At 36.0% G+C, this 24,741-nt stretch overlaps 2 protein-coding genes across 24 annotated transcripts in view; one reads left to right on the plus strand and one right to left on the minus strand.

Moving 5' to 3' along the window:
* The window catches only part of GIN1 (gypsy retrotransposon integrase 1), a 32,993-nt gene extending 24,429 nt beyond the window's left edge, over nucleotides 1-8,564 (minus strand). Inside the window, exon 1 of one of the 2 annotated variants that reach the window (XM_063665110.1) lies at nucleotides 8,540-8,564. The gene's annotated coding sequence lies outside the window, so the exon portion shown is untranslated. Of the gene's footprint in view, nucleotides 1-8,063; nucleotides 8,195-8,539 lie in introns of those variants that run through there. The other variant, XM_054489061.2, reaches the window with a different exon arrangement.
* PPIP5K2 (diphosphoinositol pentakisphosphate kinase 2) overlaps nucleotides 8,187-24,741 on the plus strand; it is an 81,221-nt gene continuing 64,666 nt past the window's right edge. For 18 of the 22 annotated variants that reach the window (XM_063665092.1, XM_063665098.1, XM_054489054.2 and 15 more), the window contains exons 1-2: nucleotides 17,323-17,717; nucleotides 21,476-21,671. In XM_063665092.1, coding sequence (XP_063521162.1) covers nucleotides 17,604-17,717; nucleotides 21,476-21,671 — 310 coding nt within the window. In that variant the 5' untranslated portion in view covers nucleotides 17,323-17,603. Of the gene's footprint in view, nucleotides 8,489-17,322; nucleotides 17,718-21,475; nucleotides 21,672-24,741 lie in introns of those variants that run through there. The other 4 variants (XM_063665097.1, XM_063665105.1, XM_063665106.1 and 1 more) reach the window with 4 other exon arrangements.

Below are 24,741 nucleotides of genomic sequence, written 5' to 3' on the forward strand. Positions count from 1 at the left end.
GTACAAAGGGACAAGGAGAAAAGGAAAGCACTACAAAAATCCTTGGAGACTGAGCTCTTTAAGGTTTTTGGTTTGTTTTTTTCTCATCAAAGTAGTGGGAGAAGACTAACATATATCTATGTTAGGGAGAGGGACATAAACATCATTGGGAGAAGACATAAAAACCATCTATTTCCTACAGATTTTCATATTTCACAAATGCTTTCACAAGTGTATTATTTTCATTTTTATATGGGTGAGTTGTCTTGGCTCAACAACAGAACTAAGACTTAAAGGTGTAGTTATTTGTCTGACACAGTCACCTTGAAACTTTAATTTAGACTATCCCTAGCATATTTTTATCTTCCAAATGATTTACTTGACAGGGTGGACACCATGAGACTGCCTGTGGGCATCATCTTCCACTTAGTGGCTAAGGTCTAGACTATTTAGCCTACCCTCTACAACCTGGCAGGACATAATACAGCTTCTTCTCTCACTACTTTCCTTTGTATACCCATGGCCATATCCCCAACCATTCTCTATACCTTGGTTTACATCATTTTCCCCTAAATGGTATATCCTTCTACCTGATTAAGCCTTACCCATCTTTCAAAATCAAGCTCTAGCACCTCAATGAAGCAAACGTTCCATGATCTCTGAATCTAAAGTGATCTTGACCTCTCCTAATCTTCTTTGTGCCTACTGTAGAACTTCCATGTTTTACCCTTTTTCATAGTTTTTTGCCTGTTCATCCATATAACCTTGAATTTGCTCATTCAGTTACTGAGCTCTTAAACCCTTATATATACTAGATGATACTAATACAAAGTTAAATAAAATGAAATCCCTGTCCTCACAGAGCTTATGGTATAAATGAGAGGAAAAGAGGAATAAATCAGCATTTATATAGTTTACAGTGGTGTTGTAACAGACATATGCAAAGAGTACTATCAAAACAGATGTGTAGAGACCCAGATTCACCTGGAAAAGGAGGAAAAGCACTGATTGTGGATGAGGTAGAACCTTGAACTTTATTCCATTGCCACTGCCTTAGCTCACACTCACCTTCTATCTGACCTTGCCTCCTCTGTCTCTATTATAGTCCCTGTCCTCACTGCAGTCACAGAGGTCACACTAAAACACAAATCTTATCAAAATATTCACTTAACTCGAAATATACCTTTTGCCATTCCTGATTGTTTTAGTCCACTTGGGCGGCTATAACAAATATACCATAAACTGGATGGCTTATAAACAGAAATTTCTTTCTCACAGTTCTGAAGGCTAGGAAGTACAAGATCAAGATGCCAGCAAATATAGTGTCTACTGAGGGTTCACTTTCTTATAGGCAGCTGTCTTCTCACTGTAACTTCACATGAGGGCAGGGGGAAGGGGTTTCTCTCAGACTCTTTAAAATACAGGCACTAATCCCATTAATGAGAGCTCTGACCCATGATCAAGTCACCTCCCCAAAGTTCCACCTCTTTTTTTTCTTTTTTTTGAGACAGAGTTGCGCTCTGTTGCGCAGGCTGGAGTGCAGTGGCATGATCTCAGCTTACTGCAACCTCTGCCTCCCAGGCTCGAGCAAATTTTGTTCCTCAGCCACCCGAGTAGCTGGGACTATGGGTGCAGGCCACCATGCCCAGCTAATTTTTATATTTTTAGTAGAGATGAGATTTCACTATGTTGAACAGGCTGGTCTCGAACTCCTGACCTCAAGTGATCCACCCACCTTAGCTTTCCAAAGTGCTGGGATTACAGGTGTGAGTCACCACACCCAGCCCCAAGGTCCAACCTCTTAATACCATCACCTTGGTGGTTAGGATTTCAACATAGGAATTTTGGGAGAATACAACCATTAAGACCATGGCACTAATGATATCTAAATACCTCTGCCAGTATACAGGCTTTATAAGATACGGTTTTTATCAATCTCTCCATCTTTTTCTCTTGGCATTCTCAATTCAAAAAATAACCACAGTCCTTCAACCATCCCATGCAGTGTGCTCACACCTTTTCATTGATACTTTTGCCTGGAATGAACTTTATTGCTATTTCTCCAGCCCCTCATCATCTTTCAAAACTCTGGCTAGGTGTCATTTCCTACAGAGTGTCTTCTAACCACTCCAACCTGGAATAACTTAAAATTTTAAGAATGAGTTGGAGTTACAAGATTAGATTTCTATTCTATAAAGTGTATTGTGCATCAATATGGAATAGAGATTGGGGTAGAGACAGGAATACCTGTACCAGTCAGCTAGGAAACTACTGTATAATTAAAGCAAGAAATGAGGAAATTCTGAGCCAAAGCAGTGTCAGTATAAATGGATAGATACATTATATAAGAACTGTGACTGACTAGATGTGTGGAGTAAACACAAAGAAGAATCTGGGACCACCTCTGTCTGAAGCTCTGGCTTAGGGAGAAAGATGACAATATTAAGCAGATTCTATTCTTCATGGATGAACTCGGCATGTAAAAAGTAGGTGAAATTAAGGCAATGGAAGAAGGATCAAATGGAAAGTGTACAGAGTAGGAAGTGCAGTGGACATATCCTTATCCTTCAACGTTCACATTAATGAGTTCATTCATCCATGAATCCTTTCTGACCACATCTCCAATTTCAGGGAGAATTGTGCACACCCTCCTTGGTACATTCACAGTAATATGTATCAATCTTTATCATAAAATCTGAAACACTGTATTGAATATATTAGTTTATATGTCCCTCTCCCAAATATATTATAAATCTTTAGGGACATGAGAATAGCCAGAGAAACAGGAAAAAAGCCAGAAGAGGTTCTGGTAACAGAAGTCTGGGAAATACAGAGTTCTTAGAAGTACACAGAGAGGCTAAGTGATATAAGAACCATAATGTAGCTAGTGGTTTTGGCAACAGTATACAGTATAGTTACAGTATAGCAGGGCGGTTGGCAACCAGACTGAAATGACACAAGGAATGAATGGAAAGTCAGAAAGTGGATTTAGAAACATGAGCTTAGCTATAAAGGCAAGGAGCTACAAGATAGTTGCCAGAGACAGATATAAGGTTCATTCATTGATCTAAAAAATGTTACTGAGTAACTGCTATGTGCCAGTTACAACATTGGAGACAGGATAATAAACAAGATGTAGATTCTCTTGACCTTCATTGAGTTTACATTCTAGTGGGGTTAAAAGTTTTGACAGCTATGTTCATAGCCGCATCACCCACAACAGCCAAATGATGGAAGCAACTCAAGTGTCCATCAAGGGCTGAATGGATAAACAAAATATAGCGTATATATTCACACATCTTTAAAGGGAAGGAGATTCTGACACATGTTATCACATGGTTGAATCTTGAGGACATTAAGCTAAGTGAAATGAACCAATCACAAACAAATACTGTATGATTCCACCTATATGAGGTAGTCAGAGTAGTCAAATACATACAGACAGAAAGAATAATGATGGTTGCATAGAACAGGGGGTGAGGAGGAGAGAATGGAAGAGTTATTGTTTAACTGGTCAAGAGTTTCAGTTATACAAAATGAAAAGAGCTCTTGAGATGGATGGTGGTAATAGTTGTAAAACAATGTGAATGTACTTAAAGCCACTGAACTGTACACTTAAAATGGTTAAGATGGTAAATTTCGTGTTATGTGTGATTTACTACAATTAAAACAATTTTTTTTAAACAAGATTGTTTTGCTTTCAACAAGGGAGTAACCCAAAAAGTTTAATGCTAATGGAAGGGCTTCTAGAAAGACCACTGAAAACAGAGGAGAAAAAAATTATGGTATAATGTCCTGAGATGGCAGCAGGGGATGACATCCAATTCACAAATAGAGGGATTCGTCCTGTGATCTCTTCCAATAAAGATATTATAGTGAATATAATCATGGAAGAAAATTATTTCTTTCTGAAATACCACTAAACATTCCCATATAGGCTTCTGACTAGAACGCAGAAAGCTGGAGTAACTCCCCCTCTACCTCTGAGAAAAAGTGAGACAAAATGCCAATTTTCTCCAAATTGATCTATAGATTCAATGCAGTACCAATCAGGAACCCTCAGGCTCTTTTGCAGAAACTGACAGCCTGATTCTAAAATTGATATGGAAAGCTAAAGCACTCAGAATAATTACAACAACTTTGAGAAATGAATATAGTTGAAGAATTTCACATTATTTGGTTTCAGGACTTTCTATACTACTATGGTAATCAAGACTGTGTTATAATGGCAAAATGACAGCCTTAAATCTATCGAACAGAATAGTGCCAGAAATAGCCACTCAGTTATGGTAAACTGATTTTCAACAAAGGTGCCAAGGTAATTCAATGAAGAAAGGATAATCTTTTCAACAAATGCTGTAACAATTAAACATCCTTTGAAAAAAGATGAACCTCAAATTCATACCTCAAATGATATGTAAAAATTAGTTCATGATGGGTCACAGATCTAACTGTACAACTTAAAACTATACAACTTATAGAAGACAACAACAAAAATCTTTGTGAGCTTAGGTTGAGTAATGGCTTCCTAGACAGCAAAGAAAAAGCACCTATGCATAAAGAAAAAATTAAATTTTTTATTCTTTAAAGAACTGCTAAAAAAAAAAGAGAAATAACACTGGGATAAAATATCTGCAATACATATATATGATAAATAACTTTCATCTAGAATTTATAAAGAACTCTCGAAGCTTAACAAGAAAGCAAAAAACCCAATTTAAAACCTGGAAATACAGACACTTCACCAAAGAGATATGATTAGCAAATAAACACATGAAAAAATGCTCAACATCAATAGACAATGAAAAAATGCAAATTAAAACCACAATAAGATATGACTACACACTAACAACAACAAAAATAAAACAAAACCTAACAATACTAGGTACTACTAAGGATGCTCTTACTGGTGATAACAGAAAATGATGTAAACACGTTGGAAAACAGTTTGGCAATTTCTTATAAAGTTAAACAACAATTTACCATATGGTCCAGCAATACCAATCTTAGATACCAACCCAAAAGAAAATATGTACACCTAAAAACCTGTAAGTGTATGTTTCTAGAAGTTTTATTCATAACAGCCAAAACCTGAAAACAAATGTTCATCAACTGGTGAATGGATAAACAAATTATAGTAGATGTACATACTGGAATACTACTAAAGATTGATAAGGAACAAACTATAAATAGAACTAACAATATGAATAAATCTCAAAATCATTATGCTAAGTGAAATAAGGCAGACACAAATGGCTATATATTTTATATTTCTGTTTATATGACATCTGGAAAAGCCAAAAGTATAGGAAGAGGAAATAATTTTAAAAAATTAAAAATTTTAAAAACAATTGCCAATGCAATTGTACTGCATAAGAATGTTTTGGTCAAGGATGGACTGTCTATTGGTCCCGTAAGATGATATCAGAGCATATATAGAACCTGATATAGGTCATTTGATATTAGCACTGCAGATCAAGTAGGAGAAATAAATGATACCCAATAATGTGCAGGGACATTTGGTTTTCTATATGAACAAAAAATATATATATATATACACACACACACACACACATACCATCTAGGTTCATGTAGGTAGAGTCTGTATTCGTGCAATGCTGAAACTGCCTAACAAAGCATTTCTCAGAATTTATTCCATTGCTAAGTGACTCACGACTACAGCTGCAAATAGTTACGCAGTATTTTACTATGATAATCCTCACAATACTTCATGAAGTAGGTATTAGTTTTATATCCATTTTACAGGTAGGAAAATGGAGGTTCAAAGATTGTCCAATTTACTCAAGGTAATAAAGTGAGTACATGCGCTGACACTTGTAACTTGGTGTCTCTTACTTCAAATTTCACGCTTTTCCCCCCTGCTATACCAATAAGTCAATTACTTGTTATCCTTAGCTTTTATAATACTTGGTTCAGCTCTCTGTTACACAAATTATAAAGTGATTTTTGTAATCAATAATTTAGATTATAAATGAGGAATGGAAAGAGCTTATTAATTTTTTATGTTTACATTGTTTAACATAATGTTCAGAACACAGTGGACACTCAACTATTTTGTGAATGAATAAAGAATTACTTGCATTTCCTGAAAGGAGAATTAAAAATTATAGCAAATATTCCAGAGGTAAATTATTTCACTTTTGAAAACATTACAGTTCACTTTCACATACATGGCACTATAAGTAAACTGTGTCTAAGAAGGTATAGACTTAAGCCTTAATATCTATGTTTGGAAAAGGACATAATATCTATTCCTTTTTTGCAATTACGAGGATGAAGATAATGGACTTAAAAGTCCTTTGTATATGGTAATGTATAATTATTATCATATCTAAGTATTATCATCCATATCAGGCTGTTTAAAGTAACAGAGAACCCTTTCTTTTCCCAAAATCTTCATCTACATGAAAAAATATTTTAAAATCTCTTTCATTAATGGTATTAATACCTTATAGCAATGTTTATAAAGCTTTACTGCTAAGAAGAAAATCAGAGGACTCAGGAGTTGTATCCTTTTATAACGATATTAACAGTCTAATGCAGTTCACAAACTGCTGGTTCTGGAGGTAGAGACAGATGACAAGGAGAAATAGAAAATGCCTAAGAAGGAAAACTCAGTTCCCAAAAAGCATAGCCTTTGAAGTAGTTAAAAGTTTTACTGCTAATAATTGGTGTTCATACACAAAAGTAACATAAAAGAAAGTTTGGTTTTCTTTTTTTCAAAGCCCATATATACACTACTTGGTCCCTAGAAACAACGTATTTGAAAAGTAGTTAATACGAGAAAATAGCTTGAAACTGTAATATTCGAGACAAATATAAATATCTTCTTATACACAGATTGCTAAGTAAAGGTATCATTTACAAGGGGGATTAAGTGGTTTCAACTACATAAAGAAAGACTGTCCTGGGACTTCTTTGGATATGCTCATATTTTCAAGAATTTCTCTTAAAATCATTACTTATGTACTTAAACATGTAGGAATAAGAAAAAATGAAAGTGATTGATTACAACTTGTAGTTTTGCAAGAGGAATGTCAGGGTCACATTTGATTAAGCTTTATACACTTTGTCCCCTCCATAACAGCAAATAAAATCAACTCATTGCTTAATTCCTTTGATAATTTTGTGTTCAATAAAGTAAGGCAGTTAGGTATTATGTCAAGATTAGGACTTAACTGTTTCACCAAGGGTTAAAAACAAAGCTACCAATTTAAGCCCCTAAAAGGTTATAATACCCGCTAGTTCCATTTTAAAATCTGCAATTTTCAATCAACACGTTAACTTGGATCGGAATTCTGACATTTGAATTATTCTAAGCTCCAAAAAATGGACACGCACAATTTTATGCAACATCAAGGACTTGTAAATTTAAATACACTTCTCTGTAATCTGGTTCACTTCAGAGTACAAATTCATTTAACAAAAAAATGCCTTCATCGCCATATGCATCCAAATGAAGCCACATGGGATAAATGCATTTCCACTTTAAAAAGTATCTACTTTGGTTCAGAAATGCCCATTTAAGAAAAACCTACACTGTGATAAAGTGGACATTTTTCTTTTAAAACTACGTGACAGGACTCCCTCTTGACCTCACGTTTCTCCCCGCCACGTATTGAAATTTGGGGCAAAATTTCTGATTAAATGACTGATCAAAGTAATGGGAAGAATTCTTCAACGCCGGTCATATGTGCTTAGAGTCTCAAACGCTGTGAGGGAGTATTTCCTAAGCTTTGGGCGACTCGTTAACGGAATCTCAAGGGCAAGGTCCAACCACACTCAGAATCAGCAGGAAAATGGTCATTTCGTAAAACTCAATTACACCCAGTAGGCACCTCCCCAGGCCCGAAACAGCACTCGCCCTTTCTGCTCAGCTAGCGCAGGACATCGCAACGCCCAAGGCCCTCCTATCTCAAAGGCGCCTGCGCAAAATCTCCCCACAGACTCAATTAAACCCTTCCTTAGGCCGGTCGAGGCGAATGGTTTTGAAATTACTGTCGGGTTACACCTCACTTTAAAAAACAGTAGGTATGACACAGCACACCAGAACGACCACTCACCGAGGTGGTCCTAAATTCAAACGACAGATTTAAGCTTCCTCTCGTGATTTATCTCGCGCTGCCGGAAGCGGAACTACCCGGGTTCTTTAGAGGCCACTCCTTTGGGAAGCCTTGGAACCACGGTCAGAAAGGTTAGGACGGATCGTTTGGCTCTTGCCGGAAATCGTTCCGCCCGGTGAGGTTTCGGCGTGAGACCCGAGGAGGGCGGGGAAGAGGCGTGACGGAGATTCCTGAGGTGTAGTAGTCTGAGGTTCCCTTATGTGGCCGTATAGCTGTTACTGAAGGAAGTAGCCTACGTCCACGCCTACAACTGAAGTCTCTTGACAAACACCTCACCCCTGCCTCCGGGATGAAAGGGGGTAACCTAGACCTGAATGGGCTTGACCATCTCACAACTGCTCGCGTGACGACCGCATTCGTGGCAGGTGAGGGCCCCAAAACCGGAGGAGAACCGGAGATGCGGAACCTGATCATACCAGGGTTGAGGCGGCTGCTGGGCTTCTGCTTTGTCTCCTGTGTTCTGCAGACCCTAAACACGTGCTCCACCGAGGGGCATGTGCTGTAGAGAATGACAGCCTGGGCGTGGCGTGACAGTACAGCTTTGAGGGTCCTTTCGCGCCTTGATTTCTCCTCCTGCTCCCCCATGGTTTCCCTTTTTCATTTCTTGGGTTCGAGACGCCAGAAATTGAAGCTCAGCTAAAAGGGAACCGCCGAGCTTCTACCCCACGTTGTGCTTGGCTCCACCGAAGTGATTAGCCTCGAGTTATGGGACTGCTGTGGGTAGAGGTGGCTTTTTCAAAAATTTTCTTCCTTAGTCTTTATCCCTCTCTCTGTCAACCCCACACCCACTTTAAAAGAACAAAAGCCTCATGTGTTGCAGCTTTTCATAGTAGGGACTGAGGCTGCAGGTCACTGCCGCACCTCATCATTTGGAGGGCGTTGCAGCCTTCCGTGCCTTGAAGGAGAAGGGGCCAGGGTGATGATCCCTGGATCTCATTCACGAGGTTCTCGACCACTTCCTGGGAGATTGCGACTCTTGGAGTCCTTTGGGTAGTAGTTGTCTTGCTGGAAGGCTTAACTGTGGAAGTTGGAAGCATAGCTGACCTTAGCACGTAAAATCCTCGCTCTACACTGGGACAGGATTTTGTTTTGCTATTGGGAATTCTTTAATGAAATAGATAATTTTTTTTTGTCTCAGATAAAATAATAATGATAGTTGCCATTAACTGAGTCTTATGTGTGCCGAGTGCTTTACATATTTTGTCATTTATTCCTCTCAACAATTCCAGGTACGTATGTTACATTATTATCACCATTTTACAGAGTTAGAAATTGAGGCTTTGAGCAGTCAAGCAACTTGCTCTATTAAACGTTTGTTATAAGTAAACGTTTGAATCTGTGTTAAAAACCAGATCTGTCTGCCTTCAAAATCTGTATTCTATTGTCCCGTCCTGTTCTTCCTCGATTTCAATTTCTTCACTAACATTTTCAGTGTCTGAAAGTATTCATTCATTTAAAAAATTTTGGTGTACCTACTTATATGTCTGACAAAAGTTAGACATGACCTCTGTCTTTATGGAGCATGGTGATGCAGAATTAAGTAGTGCAGAACCCAGAATACTGTACCTACTGCAGCACAGGTTTATTTAAAGCAAATGACTAAACTGACTTGCAGAAAATTTTAAAATCAAAGGTTGCTGTTTTAAATTTTAAATTCATATGACTTTCAGAGTAGTTGTTGTGAGAGTATTAAACTGAACAATTGGTAGAACATCTGTTGATTACCCAAATAAGTGCTATGAACCAAGTTAAGTAGTGGGAATATATAGAGGTCCTCGTTCTTTAAAAGCTCCCATGCAACCACAATATAGACAATGTTATGGACTATTAATTTTCTCATGTGGAAAGGAATTGTGGTTATGTAGGAAGATGTTCTTATTTTTAGCAGATGCATACTAAAGTACTTAGAGTTGAAGTGTGTTGATATCTAGTACTTTCAAATGGTACAGCAAGTGTATGTGTGTGTATGTGTCTGTGTGTATAAATAGCAAATATGGCAAAATGTTGGCAATTGTGAATATAATGGTGGGCATATAGATGATTAACAAACTGTTCTTTCAACTTTTCTGAATATCTGAAATTTTTCCTAATAAAAAGTTGGGGAGGAAAAAACCCAACCCTGATGGAAACAGATAAGTGAAAAGATAGATCCAAAATGCTGCAGAACATAGAAGATGGGAGAGGGTTTTTATGTGTATTTGGGGTCTAACAGAGGTGTGATAGTTCTCAGGAAAACCTTCACTGAAGACCTTCCAGTTGGTTTTTGAATGGGGGATAGGAACTTTCAAGGAGAGCAGTGAATTCCAGGCAGAAGGAAATGCAGGTTCAGCAAAAAGATATTAAATGAACGTTTGAAGAAGGAAAAAGAAATCAACAAGAAGGTTGTGTGGAACTTGGAATAGGCTTTTTTTGTGTAATCTTATAAATAAGCCAAGTTGCCTTTGCCAGCCTGCAGAAGCCTATTTATTCTCTATTACATGGATGTACTATTAGTGGAAAGGAGATACCATTTATAACAGTGTTTCCATTGGAAAATGCTTTTGGAATTTCAGGAAAACTGGTTATGTGTTTGTGTTCAGGCTGAGCAGTAGGAGCAGGAGCTCCCATTTCCTCTGATTTTGAGAGCAGAGATTTACTAATTTATAGTTGGACTCCTGAGGGAACCCATGAAAAGGGCTACAATGATGGCTTGGAAATATTAAGTTCAGGTAAGGGAGGTCTGAATACTAGGTGGGACTGATGGATGATCCAGGGTGTTATTTTGAGGATCAGGTAGCTCTGGCCGTGACCAGTAAAGGTATGGAAGAGATGATTATCTCAGGCAGTAGTGTTCATGATAGTCTCAAGCAGTGTGGTAAGACTAGAAAAGGTGTAAAGAGGTCTCCAACAACAGCAGTGGCAAAGGGGAGTTTCTGTAGCTTCATTAGACAAGAGGTAAGTAGATACATTCTAAATTGAGTTATTTATATTTGTTCCTTGCCAATTAAATTTGCTAGAAAACTGTCATAACAACATTTAACAAAATATTAAACATCTAACATTTACTGAGTGCTTAATATGTGGCTATTTGCTGTGGCATCTGTATTGTAATTGTCAAAACAATATATGAGTTTCATAATCCCATTTTACAGATAATGACTAGAGAGGTTCAATAACTTGACTAAGGACACAGCTGAGCAACTTGCAGAAAAAGTTTTCAAACCCAGTTTTGAGTCTAGAGCAATTGTTCTCATAGTGTGATTCCAAGACGACGAGCAACATCAGCATCACCTTGGAACTTTTGGAAAGGCAAAATATTGGGCCCCACCCCCAGAGTTTTGAGTTTAGTATTAACAAGCCCTACAGGTGATTCTGTTGCATGCTAATGTTTGAGAACTACTGCATTGAGTGTGGACATTTTTAGTAGCATAACACTCATTTCAGATTTAGAAATCAGGTTTAAGGGATATTTGTCTTTTGTCCAGATAGATTCCCAAACCTGGCTGCTCATCCATTTGTAAAAATACAGTTTTTCTAGTTAAGAATTACTGTTTAGGAATTCCTAATCTGTGATAAGCCCAGTAACTTCTGTTTTTACAAGTCTACCAGATAATTCTGATGTAACCAGTCCATTTTGGGACCACTGCTGTAGAAGGAATTCTAAAAATAAAGTAAGGTTCAACACTAATATTTGAATAGTATATGTATCTTTACGCCCAGACAGTTAGCATATGTTGAAATTAATGACTGAACATTGATCAAAATGCTGAATAATATGGAAGTGCTATATGTATAAACTGTACTTGGTTCAGTTATCAGGGTTTTAAGTGAAATAACACAAACCATTTTGAATGTCCTGCATCTCTTATGATGCTCATAAAATCTCATCTTGGCCGGGTGCGGTGGCTCACGCCTGTAATCCCAGCACTTTGGGAGGCCGAGGTGGGAGGATCACGAGGTCAGGAGATCGAGACTATCCTGGCTAACACGGTGAAACCCCGTCTCTACTAAAAATACAAAAAATTAGCCGGGTGTGGTGGCGGGTGCCTGTAGTCCCAGCTACTTGGGAGGCTGAGGCAGGAGAATGGTGTGAACCCAGGAGGCAGAGCTTGTAGTGAGCCGAGATCGTGCCACTGCACTCCAGCCTGGGGACAGAGCGAGACTCCGTCTCAAAAAAAAAAAAATCTCCTCTTGTACTACGACATATATCCTACTTAGGTGACAGAAATGTATTTGAATTTATTTTATATTTTTAGTTTTCTGAGAATTTATATTTGCCATGCTGTCATAAGGACTGTGGAGTCCTTATTTTTGCTTTTTAGTATAATGGCCTTTGGTTTAAACAGACCTGGGTTTGACTTCCATTTGCAACCCTTATTGGCTGTGTGATGATGATCAAATTACTTGAACTTTCTGAGCCTCAAGTCTTAATTTATAATGACAAAATGGACACATATCTACATACATAAAACATTTGTAAAATGAAGAATATATTCCTAATTCCAGGATGGCTGTGAGATTGTTAAATCACAAAGTAGTAAGTAATTTCTTCCCAACTTTTTTCATATTAAGGCATACCTAGAAAATGGTAGTATTTGTACAGTATCCTGGGGAAACTGAAGTGAGTGCTACTGGAAGCAACTGGCCAGGGTATAACAGCTGCCTTAAAGGCTGAGGCAATTAATTTCTTGGCATACTTACAATTCATTTATGGTGAGACAACAGGTTGGGAGGCTCTGAATTTACAAGTAAGGTACTTACTAGGTAACAGTGCCTAATAAATGTTCATTCCCTTGAGATTTATGTTTTGGAGGGATATACATAACCCAAGCTGTTAAATAATAAGGTTGTATGTGACCAAATGTCAAAACGAATGATTCAGAGAAGAGGTCTTGTAAATTGTTAAGGGAAGTTTTGTAGAGGAGTATCTTATTGGATACTTGAGATGTGCCAACCACCAGGAAGACAAAAATTCTGCTTCATCAGTTTTATCTTCTTTTTATTATAGGAAATTTCCTATAGTACTTGTTTTCAAAAACTGGTTCTCAAACTTGGCTACACATTGGAATTACCTGGGAAGCCTTAAAATTACCCGAACTCTACTCTCAATCATTTTGATTTAAGTGGTGTGGAGTATAGCCTAGACGTTGGGATACAAGCACTCTTAGTATATTATCTTGTATATAAAATCATTAAAATGACCTATGAGCTGTGTACAATTTACAGATGAGGAAATTGAGGCCATAAGAAGTTAACTCACTTGCTCAAGATCAGCTAATTGAAGTCAGTCAGGATTTAAACCCAGGTATTTTAACCCCTGAATCCATGCTCTTAACCACTAGCCTGTTCAGTTTTTTTTTTTTTTTTTTTTTAATGACATCTCTAAGTATCTCTCATATACTAAAGTGGAATAACAGAAAAAAAAAAGAAAGTCTTCCTTCACTTTATGTCCTTTAGAGTTCCAATTCCTCTGTCCATCTTTTATAAACTCTTCAAAATAACTGTCTGTATAACTATAACTTGTCTGTATTTCATCTCCTTCTATTTTCTTGTTTGAGACAGAGTCTCACTCTGTTGCCCAGGTTGGAGTGCAGTGGTGCAATCCCAGCTTACTGCAACTTCCACCTCCAGGGTTCAAGTGATTCTCCTGCCCCAGCCTCCTGAGTAGCTGGGATTACAGGTGCATGCCACCATGCCAGGCTAATTTTTATATTTTAGCAGAGATGGGGTTTCACCATGTTGGCCAGACTGGTCTTGAACTCCTGGCCTCAAGTGATCCGCCTGCCTCAGCTTCCCTAAATGCAGCGCAATCACATTTAACAAATTGAAAATTCTTACTATGGCTTCTCAGTCCTTTGTGTGCATCTTGGCCACTTATCTGACATGATTTTCTACCATTTTTCCTTTGCTTGCCTGCTCTGCTCCAGCCACCTTACTCTTTCAAGGACATGGGAAATATGCCAAGCATACTTCTGCTTTAGAGGCTTTATACTTGATGTTTCTTACCTGGAATGTTCACACCATATAACCCCATGGTTGGTTTCTCATTTAAATTAAATTTATATTTAAATGTCACCTTATTAAAGAGGTCTTTCTAACATGTATTTATTTGTTGATTTACCTAGTCCCTCACCAAATGAATGAATGAGACATGTTTCAGACCTAAGGTCATAATTAAATGAGGGACATGTATCTATATACTTCATACAGCATTACAGACTTAAACAGAACTTGAGTAAGTTAACAAAAGGGGACAGACCAGTCATTAATTCATACCCTTGGGGTAAAAAATCTACTGGATACATACTTTTTTTTCCCCAAAAGTTGATTTCTACTTACACACATATTTTGTAAAGTATTCCAAAAATGTAGGAGAATTATATTGAAAAGACTATGTATTAGTCAGGGTTCTCTAGAGGGACAGAACTAATAGGATAGATATAGCTACAAATGGGAGTTTATTAAGTAGTATTAAGTCACACGATTGATCACAAGGTCCCACAACAGGCCATCTGCAAGCTGAGGAGCATGGAAGCCAATCCGAGTCCCAAAGCTGAAGAACTTGGAGTCTGATGTTTAAGAGCAGGAAGCATCCAGCACAGGAGGAAGATGCAGGCTGGGAGGCTAAGCTAGTCTATCTAGCCTTTTCACGTTTTTGTTTTTGTTTTTTTCTGTCTGTAGTATATTCTAGCTGAGCTGGCAGCTGATAAGATGGTGCCCACCCAGATTAAGGGTGGGTCTGCCTTTCCCAGAACACTGACCCAAATGTTTATCTCCTTTGGCAGCACCCTCACAGATACACCCAGGATCAATACTTTGCATCCTTCAATCCAATCAAGTTGACACTCCATGTTAACCATCATAGAATAGTAGGAAACACAGCCCAATAGGTCTGCAGAGCTACAACCATTAGTTCTGTCATTGTGTCATGGACTTATTAACTGATTCTTTAAATTTTATTTGTATGTAGTTGACTTTTTCCAATGAATACTCTAAAACTAAAAAGCTAAAAAAAATTGATTTTCAGCTTTACCTCTACAACAGTATTGTTTTCACTTTGTTAGAACACTTTAACTAGAAGGAAGTACAATATAGTTTTAAAATAATGCCATAAAATGTGTGTATACACACTCATATTCATGTATACATGCATATAAGTACATACCTATATATTGCATTGACATACTGGACCTGGCATTTCCTATCATTGCCATTCTGAAATGGATAGTGAGACATTTATTACATTATTACGTGTTTCTATTATCTTTTTTATTGGTGTGTTTATCACACTAAAACAGAAAATGTCAATTTATTTCGCTATCTTCCTCCTAGAGTAAAAGCTCCTTAAGGAAAAGAGCCATGTTTACTTTGACTTTATATAACCAGCACCTAATACTATGCCTTCTATAATAAGTAAATAGTGTTTGTTGGATAAATATATTCATTTCAACAAATAATGAACAATTCATTCTTTTAGATTTACATGTTAGAGTCAGTAGGGAGTTTGGTTTACAGGAGTGTTTATGGAAACTATGGTTTATTGAGTGTTTAATATACACCAAGCACTTTAATATACACCAAGCACTTATGCTATCTCACTTAGTCTTAACAGGGTTACAGGGTGTTACTATACTCCCTTTTTTATAGACTAATAGCAACTAGCATAAGTCACTAGTTAAGCACTGACAGATTAAAACAGATGTACCTGACTCCAGAGCATTCCCCTTCCATTATCAAAATATTTGAGCTGTTTTTAGATGGAAAGAGTAAAAAAATTAAAAGAAACCAAGAGATATTTGCCATTTGATAGGAAACAGAACTGAGATCAACTTATCCACCAACATGAAGTTTTACAGCCACTGGAAACTTTCTGTTGTTTTTTTTCTTTTTTTTCAATAAACATTTTTACATGTTAAACAGTACAGAGGAATAGAACAAAAGGCATTGATTTATAAAGTAAATTATTTCTGCTTTTATTTTTAAATTACAAATTATTTTAAATGTAACACTGTATTTTAAAGATGATTAAAGTGAAGGCTGACTGGGCAAATTGATTTTACTGTCTACTGGGGAGTCACCAGTTATACTGGAATTAGATCTTTAGGAATAGAACTTTTGGAGTTATGCTTTTAATTCTACCTAGCATATTGTTTGACTTTTAAGAATATTTGCATCAAGTAATTTATCGTACTACCAGTAATCAAATGAAGCATTTGTTATGTAGTTTCATCTTGGTATATAATTAATTTTAATATGACCAGGAAGCAAGTACATGTAAACAACTATGGGAAGGAATATTTTGAGATGATACTGCTCTTATAGTTCTTATTTATTTATTTGAGACAGAGTGTTTCTCTGTTATTCAAGCTGGAGTGTAGAGGCACAGTCATAGCTCCCTGCAGCCTCAAACTATTTGGCTCAAGCCATCCTCCCACCTTAGCCTCCGAAGTAGCTGGGATTACAGATGTGAGCCAATGAGTCCAGCTATGATAGTTCTTTAACTGATACTCATGGACGCCTGGTTATGTGGAAGAGTTTGAATGTCAGTGATTCACATAAAATTGCTTGCAGAATTTAGTGTACATGTACTTTTTTTTTCTGAGGAGGAGATCCATAGATTTTATTAGGTTTGTTAAAGAGTTTTTGACTTCTACATGTTTAAGAGCTGCTGTTAAATGAAATCTTGTTCTGACTCTAATCTTTTTTTGTCCATTTATGTATGAGACCAGAATATGGAATTGTTATGTTCCCTAAAAAAACTGTTTACAGACAACTTTTACAAATTAACTTAATGTAATTTCAAATTAATATTTGTCAGTGGTTTTTAAAGCTGCATTCCATTTGTCCGTTCTTTTCCATTTCATTCAGATATTTCATAACTATGTGCTAAGAGATTTAGCTTTAATATAATTTTGTTATAATTTGAGTAATTTTCTCTTAATTAGTTTAAATATTGGGATGAGGAATTTAATGTGTAGTCTTTTTGTTAATTCGTATGTTTGTCAAATTGCTAAGATGTATATTACTGAAAATCAGTTTTAGTTTCTTAATTTTTTTGCTTTTATTATAAGTAATTTTCTTATGGGAGAAAATGTATTTGCATTTTGACAATATACATCAAGTTATTGGGCTGATTTTACAAGTGTCATTAAAAATTATTTTTTACATGAATGTTTTTGGAGTGCACTCTCCAAAATTAGTTTTTTCATTGCATTTTTAGGTAAGAAGATTGCTGTATCAACTAAAGAAAGCAGTAACCTCACTGTCTTTGTATTTTGAATTGCAACAACTTTGATATCAACAATGAAGCAATGATATCTAAGAACAAAAGAGTATTTGCCAACAGTCATCATAATATCAAGTGATTGTATAAGCAGAAACAAGCTGTCACAGACCCGTGTGTCAACTAATATATAGAGAATGCTTTCCTCTGATGCTATTTACTTAGAGGCAGTTTTAATATAAATCATTTCAATTATATCTACATCAAATAAAATAAAAATGAGTGAAGCCCCCAGATTCTTCGTTGGACCAGAAGATACAGAAATAAATCCTGGAAATTATCGACATTTCTTCCACCATGCAGATGAAGATGATGAGGAGGAAGATGATTCTGTAAGTTGTTTGTTTTTTCTTTGGCGAGAGAAGGCCAATACAGTATAGGCTTTTTACTAATCACTGTTAGTCTTTTTTTGTTTGAAAATTTTTGAACTGAAAAAGTATATTTTGTTTCATGACTGATGTTGTTGAATCTATGATGAATCAATAGATACAGTTATGGGTCAAACCTTTATGTTGTTTAATGATGGCTATTTTAGTTTCTTTCAGTGATACGCATAGTGTAACTCAGTGTTAGGTAACAAAAGTGGCAAAGAGAAACAGTAATCTGGGCCATAAATCCAAAAGCTTTCTTGTATGTAGAAATACACAACAAATAATTGAAGATAAGTGGAAGGAAATAATTTTAAAGGTACAAAAGAAGAAGGATTACTTAAATAGATTCATTAAGCTTATGTTACCAATGTGAGTTCTGGTTGAACTGAAGATACTCATATTTATTAACTTCAGAAGTCTGAAAACAGAGTGGCTAGAAGGTAGGCTACCTAAAGTATCTATGTGTTTGTGTGTGTGTCTAAAACTTGTTCTCTTTCTGATATCATGTTCTATCCATACTGGATCTTAGAAATGATATATATTTATTATGCTCATTTTGCTATAGTTACATTAGACCAATATTTTTCTTACTCATCGTTTAATTTTTTAAGTAGAGATTGCTTTACTGTGAATACTGATTTAAAATACAGACCTACAGTATGTGTTTGTTTTTCATATATTCCTAATTGGAAAGAGAATTTAGTTTTAGGAGAAAAACCTGTTGTATTTTGTAAAAATAGTAAAAACAAACCAAAAATATTGATTAGATGACTCTTTAAGCCCTTTTTTATAATAACAATATCTTTCACAGTGGAGTTACACATATCTGAAATGCAAACTCTACTGTTAACTCATTTAAAACCTTCAATGCAGAGCACCTTTGCTACCTCCTGCCCCTGAAAAACTAGATTTTCAGGCAGGCTTCTCTTACCAGCTCAAACTTTTCTTCATCTGAAGTTTTATCTAGAAGTCCTATAAGTAAAACATGAAAGCAGAGCGTCTCTGGCTCACTTAAACTAGAAAGCACTATTGACTCAGCCTCTACTACCTTTGTCCCCTTTTTCTAGAGTTCTTCTGAACACGGTGTGAACACCACTAGCAAATCAAAGCCAGGCTTCTTACATGTAAAAGCTTTTATGTCTCATCTATATCTACATCCATACCTCTCTCCCATTCTTTCTACCCTCTGTTTTAGTAACATCAAAATTTTTATTTCCACATATTTATTGTCATACTATGCGTCTTTGCTATTGTGTGTACTCTTTTACCTTTCTGAAATGACCTTATTTTGGGATACCTTGTGAATTATTTTTCATTCTTCCAAACCCTCCCCAGATTTCACATCATTCAGTCTTTCCATTTTCCTTGCTCTTTTTCCCATCACAGATTGGAATACTTCTTCCTCATTACTGTGTCTTTACGTTGCTGTATATACAGTTGTCCCTCAATATCCATGGGGGATTGGTTCTAGGACTCCCTATGGATACCAAAATCTGCAGATGCTGAAGTTCTTTTTATTAAATTGTGTGATATTTACATGTAAGCTGCATCTACCCATATGTTTTAAATCATCTCTAAATTACTTATATCTAATACAATATAAATGCTGTGTAAATAGTTGTTATACTGTATCTTTTAGGGAATAATGATAAGAAATATAGTCTGTATATGTTCAGTACAGATGCTTTTTTTCCTCCCAAATATCATGATTAGTTGAATCCATGGATGTAAAACCCGTGGATATGGAGGGCCAACTGTACTTCTATTCCATGTATCACAATTTATTTTATTATTACTGTGTTCCCTGTTAGACTCAAAGTACTTTGAGGACAGGTACTTCTGTATATCTAATCTTCAGTGCATAGTATGATGCACTATTATCACTTTACAGAAGCTTGATTTAGCTCATTTGATGTATAGCTTTATATTTATAAAATTATTTATTCCAGATCATTCTCCCGTTTTTAAGATTTCTCTCCTGTTTTTAAGACTTCAAAGATGTGACTATAGTTTTTTTAGACATTCAACCTAACAAAATACCTCAGATCTGTTTTAAAAATTGTCTTCATGATTTTAAGGTTTTACCTAACAGAGAAACTCTGTAATTGTGTCTTAAGAATGTAAGTTTATTTATACATTTTAAACTTGAATGGTTCCCATTCATCTTAGCCAGTGAGCAGATATTCATTAGATTTATAATAAATAAGACTTAATATATTAGCATTTAAAAAAATTGTAAAGCAATGTGAAATGTTAGGTTAGAGTACATTTGTTGTCTGGGGAAATCTACTTTAGGAACATTATAATGAACTGTCCCAAAACTTTTGATCAGGAAAGCATTGAATAAGGGCATATAAAAGTGGATGTTCAGAGGGATAAATACAGAAGATTCCAGGAGGGTTAGCATTTATAATCTATTTGATTTACCAGTCAACTCTAGTACAATTTGAACTCTACATTTCATGAGTTTGAGGAGACAATACAGAAATGCTGTTCTAGGCATAAAAAAAGAACAATTTAGGCTGGGCGTGGTAGCTCACGCCTGTAATCCCAGCACTTTGGGAGGCCGAAGCAGGCAGATCATGAGGTCAGCAGATCAAGACCATCCTGGCTAACACGATGAAACCCCATCTCTACTAAAAATACGAAAAGAAAAATTAGCTGGGTGTGGTGGTGCATGCCTGTAGTCCCAGCTACTTGGGAGGCTGAGGCAGGAGAATTGCTTGAACCCGGAAGGCGGAGGTTGCAGTGAGCTGAGATCGCACCACTGCACTCCAGCCTGGGCGACAGAGCGAGACTTTGTCTCAAAAAAAAATTAATTAATTAATTAATTAATTCTGACGTTATCCAATTTTATTTTTAGTTATATTAAGAAAAAGCCCACTAAAGCACTTTCGAGCCTAGATATAATGTTGTATGAAATATATAAAGTATCATGGAAGAAAGAAGAATTGAAATGAGAACCTCAACACAGCTTTTGTATATTTGATAAAACTCTCAAGCACTTAAATGCAAAGATCACCAAATGAATCTTGAGTAATTTTATAAATCTAGGAGCTACTCATAAATTAGTTTCTATATCCTGCTTTTTAAGTTTTAGGCTGAATTGTGGCCTTTGAGCTGTTACGAGGATGCCAGAGATCAGTAACACCAATAAATAGGAGTATTGACTATGAAGACAGGAGGGGCAAAGAGACTTGACACCTCTGTTAGCCGTGTGGCTTTCTTTAAAATTTTCTTCCAAGTTGTAATCGGTGACCGACTAATATTCAAGTGCAAACTACAATAATAGTTTAATACTGTATAGCTTTGTAGTCAGGACTATGTCTTACTTTAGGCAAGAGGATTCTTTATCTTTCTACATAGAGTGGATGGGTTTTGACTGTTATTATACTTTACTGGTGTGAGGAGGATAAATAAATGCTAGAGGTAGTTAAAGAGGGGGTACTTTCTTAGTTTTAAATTTCATTGAAAATAGCAACCATATTTATTCTGAAGGTGTTTTTGTTTTTAAATTTGTTTCCAGACCTTTGTAGAAAACAGTTTTTTAAATGTTTATTATAACAATGATATAATTTTTAAAAATTCCTTTGTTTGTTAATGTGTCACTTTTATTTATTAATCACATGCCTTATCTACTTTTGGAAAACAAATGAAGATAGCTGTACTTTGGAGTTCATGTAAAGTTAACCCGATTTTTTGTTTCATTTTTGTTTTAGCCACCAGAAAGGCAGATTGTGGTTGGAATATGTTCCATGGCAAAGAAATCCAAATCCAAACCAATGAAGGAAATTCTTGAACGGGTCTCCTTATTTAAATATATCACAGTAGTAGTATTTGAAGAGGAGGTTATTTTGAATGAACCAGTGGAAAACTGGCCTTTATGTGATTGTCTTATTTCTTTCCATTCTAAAGGTATTAAGGGAAGTGGGGGAGAAACTCCTTTATCCTTTCTGTTTATAAAACTAATACATATTAATTGTAGACTATGAGATAAAACAGAAAAATAAACATTAACCCACTTTCATGGACAGGTGATATTAACATTTTGATATATTTCTTTCCAGTGTTTGTCTTCTATGTGTATTTTCATTTAATTTAGTGTCATAGTGTATGTGTAATTTTATATTTAACCTTTTTCACTATTATATCAAGAAGTTTTTTTCCCCCACCATATCATTCTTAGATAATGTGGTTTTTAATGGTGGCATAGTGTATCATTGTGTGGATATACCATAACATATTTAAATTTATCTAATATCCTAACATTTGGAAAGTTTCCAGTTTTCACTGTTAAAAATAAGGTTGTGTGATCTCTTTCATTGCATATTTTTGTTTGCATCTCTAAGTTTCTTAGGACAAGTTCTTGAATTATTGAATACTTTAAGCCCCTTTCTATGATGTATAGAACAAGATCTATCATTTTTCATATACATATTCATACTTTATTTTTAAGAATAATTTGAGATTTTTAGACATTCCTTGCTATATTTTAATCAAACTGAACTATCACTTCAACTTAAGTATTATGTCATTGTAAAGTCCACTAATCAAAATTATTGCTGAGGGTACATCTGAAAATTCATAGCCTAAGAATCTGTGAATTAAGTGAATTTCTCACTAAGAACTGTTAATTGAAAAGATGTGCTCTCGGTTGTAAATGTATTCATATTTAATCATCATTTGTTACCAAAATATGTTGTCCTTAGCTATGTTAAAGTCTTACTTCAGCAGGAAGAAGATGGAGCATGGTTGTGCTACCATAGCCTAAATTGATGTTCATTATTTCATAGAGAAGTCAAGACACTGATCTTCAAAGACTCAGGCTGCTCATTTTAGAGAACCTTAAAATTTCTTCCTCCTTGAGAGTAAAGCATTCTTCCCTTACCCTCACATGGTTCTTCCTATTAATGCTATATTTGCCTGTAAAAACTAGGTGTTATAGCTAATGTCATATTCCACATACCATCTCTTGGTAGGGAAAAAGTTTCTCTTTAACAAAAACAAAAGCAGGAAACTGTGTAGGTGTTTTCTATTTGCTGAATTCTGTAAGGAGGCTTCAAATCATAGACATTGAGACATCTTTACAAGCGATGAATTCTGAGAGTCTTTATAAAACTTGCAGGATTTGTAATTTGTGGCTAGGTGATTCTTGATATAAGGTATCTGTATTTAAATTTAAAAACTAAGAGGAGTTTAGGAATAAATCTGGTTTAACTGGACACAGCTTTTTGTTTTAATTTCAGCATGTTTTAATACTTTTTCTTTTAACTATTCTGGTAGTGCTATAAAATATAGTCTCTTCAAAGGTATACTTAGTATTCCATAGTTGAATACTAAAGTTATATATGCTTGCTGATTTTTATCCTTTTCCATAGATATTTATTAAAATATTGCCTCTTAAGGAATAATAACAGGTAACATTTATTGAGCACTTACTATGCCAGGTACTGTGCTTAGTGCCTTATATCCACATTATTATTAATTCCTCAAAACTCTACTAGGTAAGACTGGCATACTACTCTTTTATGCTGGTACCAGAGGCTTAGAGACGTTAAATAAATTTGCCCAAAGTCACATAGCTAGTGAAAGATGGAACCAGGATTTGAACGCTGGTTTATGTCTTTAACTGTTAATGGTATACAACTGATGATGTGTATTGATGGAATTGATGGATAAAATTGGAGACTTTGTGTCAATTTTTTTTCCCCTTGGAGTACAGGGTCTTGCTGTGTCAACTAGGCTGGAGTGCAGTGGTATAGTCATAGCTCCCTGTAACCTCAAACTCTTGGGCTCAAGTGATCCTCCCACCTCAGCCTCCTGAAAGATAGAACTACAGGTTGCGCCACTACCCTCAGCTGATTCTTTTGAATTTTTTGTAGAGATGGGGTCTTGCTATGTTGCCCAGGCTGGTGTTGAATTCCTGGCACCAAGCACTCCTCCCAACTCGGCCTCCCAAAGTACTGGGACAGGCAAGAGCCACTGCACCTGGCATTAGTGCCAATATAGAGAATAAAATATAATCATTAAAATTTTTAAGATTTTGGGGGAGGGGACCTGTTCTTAACTATATCTACTATTTGATTTGTTTTCATTGTAATTAGTACTTTTACCAGTCTAGAAGTTTTAGGGAGTTAATTTCTAATATTTTAATGTTGACCTAGCAATAGCATGATTCTGCTCATATATTTTGAGCATATATGTCATATATGAATTAATTTTTGCTTTTGTAGCTTTTTTTTTTTTTTTTTTTTTTTTTGAGACGGAGTCTTGCTCTGTTGCCCAGGCTGGAGTACAATGGCGAGATCTCCACTCACCACAACCTCTACCTCCTGGGTTTGAGTGATTCTCCTGCTTCAGCCTCCTAGGTACCTGGGATTACAGGTGTGCGCCACCACACCTGGCTAATTTTTTGTAATTTTAGTAGAGATGGGGTTTCACCATGTTGGCCAGGCTGGTCTCGAACTCCTGACCTCAGTTGATCCACCTGCCTCGGCCTCCCAAAGTGCTGGGATTACAGGTGTGTGCCCCCACGCCTGGCCCACTGTTTTTAAAGGCACATAAGTCTTTGAATATCAGCTAATTTATGTGTGTAGGCATCAAAATATCTAAGTGAAAAGAAAAGATGTTGAATACTTTTTTTAAAAATCACCAGGTGATTCTGATACACCCATGTTATTTACATATAGATTTCTCTTTGTGTATGAGGTGAATCTTACCTTATTTCAGGTGACTGACTAGTCAGACCTTCACTCACATGTCAGTGCTCCAAATTTGGTTATATAACCACTGGTTTGTTGTGCCTTAATCAAATTAGGAAAAAATAAGATTTAATATGTAAGTTAAATCAAGGTTTATGTATATATTCCATACCTTTTATAGAAGGGTGTTATGTGTTAATGAAATTAATCTTTTATGGGAGGTGGCATCAATTCAAGTTAATAAAGTATAGATGCTTATCTTGAGATTATACAGAATATGTTAA

The sequence above is a fragment of the Pongo pygmaeus genome, chromosome 4 (genome assembly GCF_028885625.2).
Source record: "Pongo pygmaeus isolate AG05252 chromosome 4, NHGRI_mPonPyg2-v2.0_pri, whole genome shotgun sequence".
NCBI classification, from domain to species: Eukaryota; Metazoa; Chordata; class Mammalia; order Primates; family Hominidae; genus Pongo; species Pongo pygmaeus.